Source organism: Zootermopsis nevadensis, unplaced genomic scaffold, assembly GCF_977971745.1.
Source record: "Zootermopsis nevadensis isolate Lab colony 2312 unplaced genomic scaffold, Znev_1.0 Znev_ptg000018l, whole genome shotgun sequence".
Taxonomy (NCBI): domain Eukaryota; kingdom Metazoa; phylum Arthropoda; class Insecta; order Blattodea; family Termopsidae; genus Zootermopsis; species Zootermopsis nevadensis.
Window position 1 is genome coordinate 5312898 of NW_028259150.1, and position 13276 is coordinate 5326173.

Below are 13276 nucleotides of genomic sequence, written 5' to 3' on the forward strand. Positions count from 1 at the left end.
TAGGAAGCAGAATTGCTGAACACATCACTGTGCCGTTCGACTGGTTCAAGAGAAGTGAAAAGTTTTTTTAATGGTTCTTAGCAGTTAAGACTTTCAGCCCTGAGTGATCAGAAATTGTTAATTCCCGAAGGTTACTAATTTTTTAAACAACAGTCTACAAATGTTCAGCAAAATTGTAGTGCTCATTTGTACCACTTAAAAGTGCGTCACAAACTGGAGAAAAGATGTACAAGAAAATATTTAATGACTTATTTCCTGGCGTAAACCAATGCCCCTGCATGGTAATATTGGACTGGCTTCAAAGGGCATGTTGCAATATGGTGAGAAATCACCATTATCCTCATTGCAAAATTATAAGAAGCCTCTGAATTTTATCGGGTGGTCCTTTAAGTGGCTAACCTTTCGTCTTTGGCAGTTCCCTGATAGTTACGTTCTATTACCTTACTGCCCGACCGTGCAACTCATGCGGAATCACTCCGGACAACAGAAAACGTTGCCGATATACTTTTTCAGAAACCTGTACTGATCCAGTAATTCCAAAGAAAAGAAGAGCGATATAATATGTCACAATAGATGCGATAATAAGAGATACGGATCTGCAATGAGTAAGTATTTAAGCTACCGAACATGTACAGTACACGTGATGGGAGAAAACTGTTCCCTTCCTACCCTGGATCGTCAAATTTTACACTCTCACTCATGTCCCGGTCGTTTAGTGTTTGCCCCAAGAATGAAGGCTGCGTCCCAGGGAAAGGAGAAGAACCTCCTCATCCCCACTAATGGTACTCTCACTGATTATGTGGTGTAATAGTGACTCCATATATAAAGGAGTGCGCTGGAGAAAGGTAAACGCATTCGTAGTCCAGTGAAAACAACAAACCAACGATTTAAGTTAGGGAACAGTGGTTCTCTTCAAACGAAGCCATGAGAGTGTTTGTGGTAAGTAGTGGCCGGTAATATGCTTGAACACAGAATGTCTTTACTAATATCTGCAGCACGAAAACCGATGGAATGTGCGAAGAAATATTATTAGGAAGCAGTGGAAAACATCAAGGAGCATTGCTTAAATTACACAGCATTCACAGAGTACTTGTAGTGGATTATTTATTATTAAAGTGTCATGCGTTAAGCCTTCTTGGTCAGTTGTGGTTTAAAATGGACTTCTGAAAAGAATTTCTTTTTAGAGTTTCGTACGACTTCCTTCATGGAGGGTCGACCAGCCGCAAGACATATATCTATTAAGGATAACGGAATACACACATCCATGCCCTAAGCAGTATTGACACTCGCGTCGCGGCGTTGTGTCACAGACGCCTGCAACGCATTCTGTCTATACAGTATAAGACAAGTGAAGACTCATTCGTTATCGTTTTTTAAAGTCACAATTTTCAGTTATTACAACCTAGATATAAGATCACATTCTAAACTGCACTACATTAAATCATATTATATTCTTTAATTTATCAGAGATGGGTAATGATTTTAATTGTTTTGTTGTATGAAATTGCTTAATTTTAACTGAATATTTTTAAAAACACATTTTTCGTTAAAAATTTGTTTGCAAATTCCTAGTGATACTAAATATAATGTTTCTAAAGCAATACTGTTGATTTTCCCGTCATTCTTGACGGAATATTTACTACAAATAACAAATAAATTAATAAAAATAGGTATACTGCACTTAAGAACCACGAGTTCAAACGCACTGAAGCGTAAAACTCAGTGCATTCATAACTTAGGCATTTGCTGGAATTTAGTTATATACAGAGTGAACACACATGAGCTGAGCTTTTTCACATATTTATTTAACAAAATATAATGACATATGAAATTAAACCCCCCTGAAGGACAACTTCACAATTTAAAATTATTCATTGTCAGGACTTTTTCCATCGTCTATTCTTTAAAACCACGACGTTTCGGAGGCTGGTTCTGTCTCCGTCTTCAGGTCAAAATTCTTTATGTAGCATGCGGGAGAAATGACGTAATTCCAATAATTTAACAATGGCCACTAACTGCTAACATGGAAGTAAAATGGCGACTGAACCCAGGAACGCGTTGTGTGTTGAGTTTCATTAAACAATATATGCGATCTCTGTTCAACGGAATTTGTTGAGGAAGTTCTATAAAAATGCTCCACGTAAGAATCAGTCAGCTTTCTCAGTTTGAGTCGCAATTTTGCTGCCATATCAACAGTTGCACGCCTAGACGCCATTGCTGGAGTTACATTACTTTTCCCGCATGTTAGAAAACTTTTTTGAACTTCCAACGACATAATATTCATTTATGTGTGCCATTTAGGGGTCCGCGGTGGCCGCGCGGTCTGAGGCTTGGTCGCAGGGAACGTGGGTTCGAATCCCACTCAAGCCATGGATGTTTTTCTGTGTTGTGCTGTCCTGTGTACAGGTAGAGGCCTTGCGACGGGCCGATCCCTCGCCCAAGGAGTCCTACCGAATGTCTATAGATCGAGCCAACGAAAACGTTGGGACCCGCAGTGCTGAGGCACTTGAAGAACGGGTTGTCCCCAGTGTGCCGTTTAATTTTTGTTAACAAATGTTTGAAACCGCTTAAATAATTTGCGTTCACTCTATGTACAACTCAGCTTTCTAAATCTGTAACCGAGTTTAATGATTAGTTTGAAGATACAAAGAGAAATGTTTGTGGCGTTCTTGAAATCACTCTCTGGGCGCCTCGTAACCGCAGGTGAAGGAAAAGAACGCACAGGCTCTAGGTAGACGTGCGGTCCGTGGAAATGTGTAATTAGACTACTTGTTCAAGCAGGTCGGTGGTGCAGCATGGCCGGCAGTGCGTGTGGGACTTCCCTTCGCAACTGGTGCAACACCAGAATACGTTTCTCTCATTTGTTTGTGTTAATTGCGTGGAAAGATACATTTCGCGTTTTCGTACCTCCGGTAATTGGCTTCTGGGCTCAAGCCAGTCGGCATAAGACTCTCAGTAAACCTAATCCTTGGAATGGTAAAACTGTCCTTGTTGCATCACAAAGAAACACACAATACGCCTCTTGTGCGCATGCCTTGTAATAAGCGTCATCATAGGATCTGAGGTTTTTAAGGCGATATAAATATAAATGGTCTTCTGAGATGTATGAGCCATGTATTTTGGACGAATGTTAACATTTCTGAGACACATACCGCCTCCGTCTACAGGTACCATAGTTTAATGCCTTTTGTAGCTCAGTTGTAAAGCGTTAAACAACTTCTGGACTAGTGAAAACAGCGAATACAGTTCGTTTAAATGATGTAAATCGCTCGGCGTGCTTCTTCTGTCATCGCTAACCCATTGGGAAACACTGACGTAGCTTCAGCGATACAACCTGCTCGGTCAACTACATTTGAACCTCCTTTACCACTACTCATTAGTTGGTGTCAATAAGCATAACAATTACAAAATGTTGCAACACAAATGTTAAGTTTATATTTGAAAAACAAAGGCCAGCGTCTTAATCATTTTGAAGTTGCGAGTAACATACGTGCTCCAAATACAGCCACATCCGCCCCCGTCCTACGCACACGCCATTCCAAATGAAATCGACACAACAGAGTGAAAGCAATGTCATGACGCGCACAGAATCTCCCTCCGCCCTCATTAATATAAAACAATAACATATCGGGGCGCGTAATGAGGAATGCTTTCGCTCCCTCTGTGACTTGGTCACGGGCAAGGCCGTCCGCTTCCACGCGCTTTCAACTCTTCGATTGTTCCTTTTTGTGGTTTATTTGCATTCACCAGTGTTACAACAGGACGCACCTAACGACAGGTAGCAAGCGACATTGAGCACTCGACCGTTATTACACGACAATGAAAATTTCGGCTTTCTAGCAATAAAAAGAAAGAAGAAATGCTGGGAAAAGCAGGAAGTATCAAGGTCGCTTGCACTGCTTTCTCCAATTACAGGCTGCAATACCATAACAAAGGAGCCTGATCACGACGTCAACGCACTGCGCTGTAACTGATTACATGCAAGTCGTCCCGAACATTGCGAGATACGAAGTTTTTCTGGAAGGTGAACAATTCTACTGCGGTCTTAACAGGCTTTTCCGTCGTGTAGTCTTCTATGTGGTTACCAGCTTTTCGGAGGAAATTAACACCTCTGACTTCGGGACAGTAAAATGCACGTGCCAGTCACACAATACAGTTCACACATAAAACAAATTTCCATTTTTATAACTTTTATTACATTATTATCGCTCCGGAAACGTCCTCAATGTTCTTTCCTGAAGGGGGTAGTAATACGCGACTGTGTTCTTTGAAACTCTTCTCAGTTACAGAAATCTCGTGTGAAAATCCGGGATCTTATTGTTTCCATGTTGATATTGCTAACATTATGTCCTCTGTCCCCTACGCTATTTAATATGTATATACATGAATTAAGTAATTATTCAGTGAAATAAAATATACAACAAAGTAATCAGATTCCAAAATAACACAAAGTTAAATAACTTATTGTATCCAAAGAGGAGTATATTTGTTAAAAAACATTTTAAAAGATTTCGGAATGAAAATTTCTTGCAGCAAATCCAAGACTGACTTTCTTAGGACAATCACCTGTACACAGCAAAATTGTAATTGAGAATAGCATACCAGAACAGGTGAATACGTTTAATTATCTTAAATGTCATTTATCATATAAAGGTGAAAAAGACGTTCAGGACAAAATTACTGAATTTCTAAAAAAAAACACCAGGTTCATTAAACAATGTACTGAAACCAAATCAAGTACAAAAGACATTCAGGTTGAGGTATACAACACATTGACAGTTCAAACACTAACATACAGCAGCGAAATATGGAGTTAAAGAAAACATGATAAAACCAGATTAACCACATCAAAAATGAAATTTCTCAGGAAAACAGCTAGTTACGCATTAATGGATCACAAAACGAATACAGGAACTACAAGTTACACCAATTTTAGACAGAATCCAATGGACACAGCATGCCTCAAGAATGAATGACCAAAGGTACCCTAAAAAATAATGCAGTACCAACCTAGAGGAAAAAGAAGACTTGGAAGACCCTTGAAACGACTTTTAGACGACGTTCAACTAGAGACCGAAAAATACCACTAAGGTCTTCATGCGTGAAGTCGTATGATGATGGTGATGGTGATGTTTAAAATTGCGATTGAACTCTCAAATATATTTCTATTACAATATATAATTCTGGATATGGCAACATTACCAAACTAATGGGTCTACGCGGAATATTCTCTACGGACCAATTATAATGAAGATTTCTGTCTTCTGGGTTGTTGCGCCGTGTAGTCTGGTAGAAGTTTACCGACGTTTCAGAGGGCCTTGCTGCCTCCATCATCAGGGCGATGAGTAAGTATAAAATAATTCATTATGCAGCATCTTACCGGACTTCACACAGAGGACACAAACATATCATTGCTCCCGTCTGCAAGGTTCCAGTTTCCAGATGAGAAGTCTCTCGTCCTATTACAATATTTCCAGCCTATGGTCACTAGAAGTTGATAATTCACGTCTCTGTAACTGATTCTGTTGCCCACAGCTGTTCGCATCACTCGCGGCTATTGCCACTGCCCGCCCTGGCAACAATGGTGGTGGATTTGGGGGTGGTTTTGGTACTTCTGGATTTGGAGGAGGAGGTGGAGGACTTGACACATACTCAGCTCCCCACATTGGGGGTGGAGCCCCATCGGGTGGATACGGTGCCCCCGCACCACAGTACGGAGTACCAGCACAAGCACCTGTAATCCACAAGCACGTCTACGTGCACGTCCCACCCCCAGAACCCGCATACTACGCGCCAAAGAAGGCTCTGCCACCCCCTCCGCCCCCACAGAAACATTATAAGATAGTATTCATCAAGGCGCCCACGCCGCCTCCACCGACTGTGCCCGACATTCCGGCCCTCCCGCCACCCGACGAACAGAAGACTCTGATCTACGTCTTGGTCAAGAAGCCAGACGAAGCACCCGAGATCAGCATACCCACGCCGGCGCCAACCAAACCATCCAAACCTGAGGTCTACTTCATCAGGTACAAGACGCAGGTAAGCTCAGCAGTCTGAACAAGGCAACTCGGAATAAATGCAACGAGAACTTCATTTGAAAAAGACACAGGCACTCCTTGATTTATGCGGCAGTTGTGAAATCGCATAAATCGAAAAAAGAGAAAATCACTTCTCCTCTCACATTTCTTCTCCTCACTCGATCGGCCAGCAAGCTATTCACATTCAAGCGAGCATTGTTGAATGAAATCAGTGCAAATTTGTTGAGCGCATTTTTCGAACACGCGTATAACGAGGAGTGCCTGTAATTGTCTCTACTCCCAAGGAAACCAAAAAAGCTCAATCACTAATTGTCTATGGAATAGAATATGGTTCGACTCCCGGTAAGGGCAAGTATATTCCTCTTCGCCACTACGTTCACAACGGTTCTGAGATCTAACCAGCCTCCAGAATGGGTAAAGGAGTGTCTTTCCATGGGGATAAAGCAGCCTGAGCGTAAATCACATCACTCATATACAGCCGCCAAAATAATGCGCACCTTCATATGTGGTTATTAGGCACAGCCAGAAGTTTACCTTACTTGCTCCTGAGAATCCACCTATGAGACGTGGAGATTACCCTCCACATTTACCTCAAGACTTCGTGGAGATTAGTTCACTCAATTAACACCATAGGAAATGATTCTCCACTGTGACTCGAGTAGACAGGTGGGCGGGAGAAAATGCACTGTTGTTACAGCGACTAAATTTTTAATAAATTTCTATTTCTTGCATACGCCCAACTTCCCGTTCATACTCATACAAATAGCTTCCGGTATCGTAGCTACTGTAACACTGCACATTTAGAGCCTGAGGCTGAATTCAAATACGTTTAATTTACCACGACAGAAAGTTGTGAAACGTTTCAGAAGCCAGAGATCGCTGTTTTACTAACTACTTAATTTGTTGTTCAGAAACAGGAAGGCTACGCTCCATCGCAGCCCAGTTCCGGGTACGGAGCTCCAGGGCCGGCCCCTCCGGCCCCCGGAGACAGTTACGGTGCACCGGCTCCAGCACCATCAGGTCAGTACGGAGCCCCGAGTGGAGGAGGACCGTACTAAATTCCTTATGCAACACACAACACACTGTTCGAATGAGTAAACTGATACGCCACTCAGTTACTGGCATTATTCGGTTTTCAGATGATACTGTTGCGGTGGGAACAGGAGTGACATAATTTGCAATGGACATTGTTCTTTATGATAGGATCAGGAAGGAGAAACAACAAAGCTATATTTGATGTTTGGTGTTGCTGAACAAGCGACTTCTTCAAGCCTTAAATCTGGGTTCAGAACGATAAACTCTTACATTTTTTTAAAAAACAAAAAGATATAACAATTTAACCGTAAGTCAAAAATGTAAATTGTTACGATTTTCAAAAAAGGGAGGGATTTTCTCCTTCTTTCCAATTATTATAGTAATACAATCACATTTAGGCCTAATATGTTAAAAAAATTCCTGTTCATGAGACCCTGGTGATGATTCTGGGATAATAAGGAATTGTAACAGCGAAAGAAAGGTTTGTGTCATTTGTGGTCTTCTGGGCTGTGACACCATGCAGTCTTGTAAGTGGCTGTCACAGTTTCGGAGGAACGTATCGTCTCCGTCTTCAGGTAGGTTGAGAAAAACGTTTAGAAGGAGCGTCGGTAATCAGACAAGACTACAAGGCGTCATGGCAGCCCAGAAGACCAAAATCGATATCTTCACCGTCGAGAGAAACTCAAATCTCAGATACCGGCATAAATAAACTACTGTAAGGGGCCTGTAAAAACAGAGAATCATGTAAGCGTTATCAAGGTGGATAAATGTGAAGTTAAATTTAAAATTTATATGTAATTTGGTATGACTGCTTTTTGATAACGTAAAAGATTCACCTTCAAGTAATGGAAACGTCTAGTTGCATAAAACGAATTCGGATCTTGTTTGGAATAGTATTTCTGGAAGTATCTACTTTGGGTTCTAGTGAAACAAAATCTTTCAACACTGGAATCCTAATTACTTTTACTTATATTAAACACTGTTAAAAAATCGTACGCTAAAAATGTATTTTCCAAAATGCACCGCCATGCTCTGGTTCTTTAGATATAATTCTATGTGATACTTGGGTAATATAATGACCACCCATACTATGTCGGAAGTGTTTTGATTCTGTACACAATATTGTTTGGTCTAGTACAAGCTCATACCTTAAAATACAATAATTTACCAAATACAAACGCTCAAAACCAGAAGGTTTACAGCACTAGTAACAAAATAACATAACAGCGTTATTGGCTCTCTATTAATGGGACTGATTTAATTTGTCTCAGCTTTTAAAATGCAACACAATACGATTTAATTCGACTGCATTCTGTAACCATGGAATAGCATATTGAAGGCATATTTGTGTTCACATGGCACAGGGACTTTTTTTAACTTTCCTCGAATTTATAGTTGAACTTTTCCTGCTTCGTATTTACAATATCCTAATAGTAGGTTATCATTTTATTAGCGGGATATTTCGCACAAGCTAACCAGAAAATTTGAGTACAAGCTACATGAATGGGATATTCCATTGTCTTCTCCGAAATTTCAGACAGTTCTGTGACAGCTAAAAGATGTACATGCTCTTTACTGAAAACATTCCATTTTTCCACATCTCTGACGGTTCATTTCCGGAGTTCAGTGGCAAATTGTTTCAAATCCTCAAAATATAAGAAGTTATTAAGCATTTATTTATAATAGACAGTACTTGATGTGTTAGCGGCTTCTATCTTTGCTACAAATTCTTCCACTAAAACTTTTCTATTATTATCTTAAACCCGTTTTCATTTTTGGAATAAATAGACAGACTTAAGCTTAGTTCATTTCTTGTTATACGTTGGGGCTACATGCCACAGTCGGAAGTTAAAGCTTAACGCCACATACCGTCGCTTAAATTAAACTCCAACGTTGTGTGGTACTTATGAATTACTTTATTGCACTCATTTTTTGGAAACAATTTTTAGAAAAATATGGTGATTTCAAAGTATGAATTTACCTGAAACACGAACAGAAGTGTAGCTCTAAAAATTAATATGGAGCCATCTAGTTTGTGTGTGTGTAAAGAGGTTTTCAGATTCTCGATGTATTATTTTTACAAACATTATTCACACTTGTATTATAGTTTTTTGTAGCTTTTTGTAATAATATGGAAAAATGTAATAAAAATATTATTTTTATATAAAACTTAATACATAACTTTCGTGAAATGATTCTACATACAGCAGAGAAAGGACCAGTGGAGCAGGTATTTTTCTGACTTACCGTGTAGCAAAGCACATAAATCAACCTTGAACTTCCATTTTCTAACATTTGTTTAATTGAGAATAACTTAACTTTATCCTACTTAAATTTTCAAACTTTATAAAATATTACAATTAAATAAAATAAATAGCTTTCTTTGGTAATGACAAATACTTCAATAACATTAGACAAATATTAAGTATCTAATTCATGTGATTTAATGTCGTAAAATTTGAACGCAGTCTGTAAAGAAAACAGCTGAACAATAGAGTATATCATAAGTCAACACAAATTGTGTTTTATTAAGTCCTTCTCATCGAACACCAAATATATTAGGTTGTGTGGTGCAATAATGGCTACCGTATATGATTTACTACGTCCCACGTGGAAATCACCGTTAATTTATAAAACAGATAGCTGTACCTTTCCAGGACGCTAAATAAATTATCGGGCACACGTGGAATTAATTTTAATGCAGTAAGCACTTGAACTGAAGATCGCTTTCCTGGTCGTACGATAAAAGTAATTGCCGACCAGACCAAAACGACCTGATCGGAAGTCCACTTAGCTTTCGAACTATAGACTAGTGGTTAAAGAGGACAAAATGGCAGGAGTGCAGAACTGAATTTCATCCAACGGCACCTAGATGCTGTAGGGATGTACATCTATGCAGAATGCATGCCTTCATGGCGGAATTCTTACGCCCAAAAGCACAAGCATGCGAGGTAAACCGTCACGTAATTTATAACCTTGGTTTCTAGCCCGCCTCCGCGACACACAAAGAGATCGCTGTCTGAGCAATTACCTTCTCAAGTGATATCGTTATGACTAACTTTCAAAATGAAAACATGTAATTTCCAAGTGTTTTAAACTGCATACGATGACTCTCGAGAGGAGAGAGTTCTTTAGAGGAAATACATTCTCTGCTGCACACATTACACACTCCAGGATGTGTAAAAACATTCTTAAATGGATTTGCAAAGTAAGACGTAAATTATGCATCAAGTGAGCAACTTAATCGCGTTGTTTTGTATAATGCTTCTCCCTTCAAACCAATTCACTAGTACATTAAGAAAGCAGATCAGCTTCCTTGGTGATGGGTGTACGAGAGGTTATGAATGGTTAACTGAGTACCTCCACCTGAATCCCAAACCTGCCTTCCGACAACTGACAATTGTGCGGCGCTTAGATTTCATTAATATTAAGACTATAATTCGTGCATCCTGTTTCTAACCTTCTTTTTCAGGAGATATACTTGTGGTACGTAGCAAAAGACACTACTTGTTTTTATTACTCGGATGAAATCTCAAAAGCAAGACATTATATCCCATTGGATTCTTCTGTTGATACTGAACCATAAATATACTCGCTAAAACTCTGAAGGAAATTAATGATTATGCTGACGAGGAAGTCTCAATTATCCATTGTATGAATCAATATTAAGACCGGCCCATATTTTGTTGTCGTTTTAGTTTCATAGCACTTATTTTCTTTCTAAGAAGACTTCCGGGTAAATTGTCGTTCACGTTCTCTTTATATTAAGACAACGACGTATGAACAATCGCGCTGCTGTGGACGAGCATAATTTTTCCGTCATAATATTGCTGGTACTTTCCTTTGTGTATTGAAGGCCCATAGGGCAAGTATGCGTCATGGTTTCCTAAAGAATAGACACCTGGATCTGTCTCGTCATTGAGACAGTTAGTTGAGCGTTTCTTATCCATTTCAGCGTGGTGTTAGACTAGAACATAGTTCAATACACTGCACTAAATATACTGTATACGAAGTACATATTAAATATACAAAATTATTACTGTAAAAATGTGCATGGATGTTCATATGTATTTTAACTATGTTCTTATTATTCTTCAGCGTTTATCATTTTGTCATTTGTATAGGACCATATACGATATGCTTCACAATTTTAAGAAAATTTTAACAGATTAAAAGCGTTCATGGATCAGTTAACAAATGACAAACAATAAACAAACCAGTCAGAACGAAAACATAGTTCTATGGAGTGCAGCACGTATGAAGCAAGGAGTAAATCTATGTGAATGATACCAAGGCACCAACAATTTAGCAAAGAAACACATCTAAACCGATTGGATGAGGTAACAAAACCTTGTGTGTTACTGTTAGAGTGGACACGATCGACGTTCAAAGATATTCATTTCCCTATTTGACGTTGCAGCAATCATGGTAAATACTGTATGATCATCATGTAGGACACAATACTGGTTGACTGGTGAGCCCCTCTGAATAGGACTGTAACGACATCAATGTTGTTGTCGGTAATATTGTCAAATGGAAAAGTCTAATGAAATCGAATATAAAAAAACCCATTCAACATTGAATAAGGACCTACTGTTGATTATTATTGATGACTTGTAATTTACAATAATTCGTATATATATGTTTTAAATAGCACGTAAAAACACATTGTCCCGAGGGAATCTACTTTCTTCACACAGATAATAACAGTAACTGAAAAGTCAAACAATTTAATATGCGCTGGTAATTTGTTTAAAAACATACCTGCCATTAGTCGTCTTGAACATGTTGAATTTGCCTCTGGTTTCCCATGTTTATGAAACAGATTTAAATTAAATTCTCACATTTTCACACTTGTAGTTCACCACAACCAAAAACACCGAGATTCCCTCAATTAATTGCATGATCTAAATTGTTTAAAAAGACTAGAAATGTGTACCCTTTGAAGGGCACAGAAATTCCAAAGGTGTTCTTTACGCCAAATCATGGGCGATTACGACAGCAGGGCAACCAAGAGAATAACAAATCCAAAAATGGTTCTAAAGAAAATAATGCTGTTGAAGTTAACTGTTGCAATGTGACAAGATGTCACTGTCGCAGCAATACATTCCAAAAATTATCTCGGTTCACATTACCGCATGAATATGCCTCGATTCAAAATTGGTTAAAATCAGCAGACAGACTGGTGTTTATCTCGCAAGAACGTAAAGAACACCTGAAATACTATTTACTCAATCACGTGGTTTAAATTTTTAGGTTAACTCTTTACCATTTTAGAACATCTAATATGAATCTTATCTATTCGAAATGTACTACTTCTCTAAAGGGAATTAACACAACTTATATTATAACGAAAATTCAGCGTTCACTACGACACATTTCTAAAACAGAAATAACTAGCTATTAGCACAAACACCAACGCAGAAACCGATTTAACTGGAGACATCCCACGCACTAACTGTAGGATCATGAAGGGATTGAAGATATCCCCCCTCTTCATTACTCTTCCTTCAACAGAGATTACTTTTTGTGTTCAAACACATTTAATCTTCCAAATATATGTACTATTTAAATTACAAATTATATATATCCCCGGTATAAATATGCTTGGCATTCTCCTACAGCTTCCTACTTTTCACAATTTTATATATGTCATCAGTCACATGCTTACTCATGCATAATAATCTAACCTTTCCTGACTAGAGTAGTACAGCCTAACGGAAGGTTAAAATATGACAAATTGACAATCATAATGTTCGAACAGGCCGCATCGCTGCGATCTGTTCCAGTTCAGGGCAGACTGCGCCATGAGAACACACACAGACGTAGCTACTGCAAAGCAGCCCGCCCCCACCTTGCTTCCTGCCACGAACAATTTCCTACTCGACAAGCGCACGGGGAAAAATATTTTTGCACAGTCATCAGATTTCAGTCTCAGCATATTTAAACTAGAGAAACTACGGTGCAAAGACAAACCAGGATTTAAGAGTTTTATGTGCAAACACGTAAATCTAATTACAAATCATTCTCAGATAGGCATGCTCACTGGCCATTGAAAAATAGCTTAATACCGAGAAGAATGGAGTATCGGTAATAGTCTGGATTAACATTTTAAAGAAACCTGTTCGATTCTCGTCCAGGCCAGTTTTCGTGGTTTCTTTCAGTCGTCTTTCCAGGCGACTATTCGGACAGTCCTTTCAACA

General features: G+C 39.0%; 1 protein-coding gene and 1 long non-coding RNA gene across 2 annotated transcripts in view; one reads left to right on the forward strand and one right to left on the reverse strand.

Moving 5' to 3' along the window:
* LOC147873418 (uncharacterized) overlaps nucleotides 1-12511 on the reverse strand; it is a 55030-nt gene extending 42519 nt beyond the window's left edge. Inside the window, exon 1 of the long non-coding RNA XR_015535750.1 lies at nucleotides 11838-12511. This is a non-coding gene — a long non-coding RNA (uncharacterized LOC147873418). The remainder of the gene's footprint in view (nucleotides 1-11837) is intronic.
* On the forward strand, nucleotides 852-9254 carry TwdlE (TweedleE). The gene is made up of 3 exons (XM_022079511.2): nucleotides 852-939; nucleotides 5536-6039; nucleotides 6950-9254. The coding sequence occupies exons 1-3, from the start codon at nucleotides 925-927 to the stop codon at nucleotides 7094-7096; spliced, it is 666 nt and encodes a 221-aa protein (XP_021935203.1). The 5' UTR covers nucleotides 852-924; the 3' UTR covers nucleotides 7097-9254.
* Nucleotides 12512-13276: the final 765 nt, after the last annotated feature.

What these genes read in the sequence shown, in the direction of transcription:
- TwdlE (XM_022079511.2), top strand. An exon ending in TCATCAGGTACAAGACGCAG is followed by an intron (nt 6,040 to 6,949) that starts GTAAGCTCAGCA and finishes TTTGTTGTTCAG; the next exon opens with AAACAGGAAGGCTACGCTCC.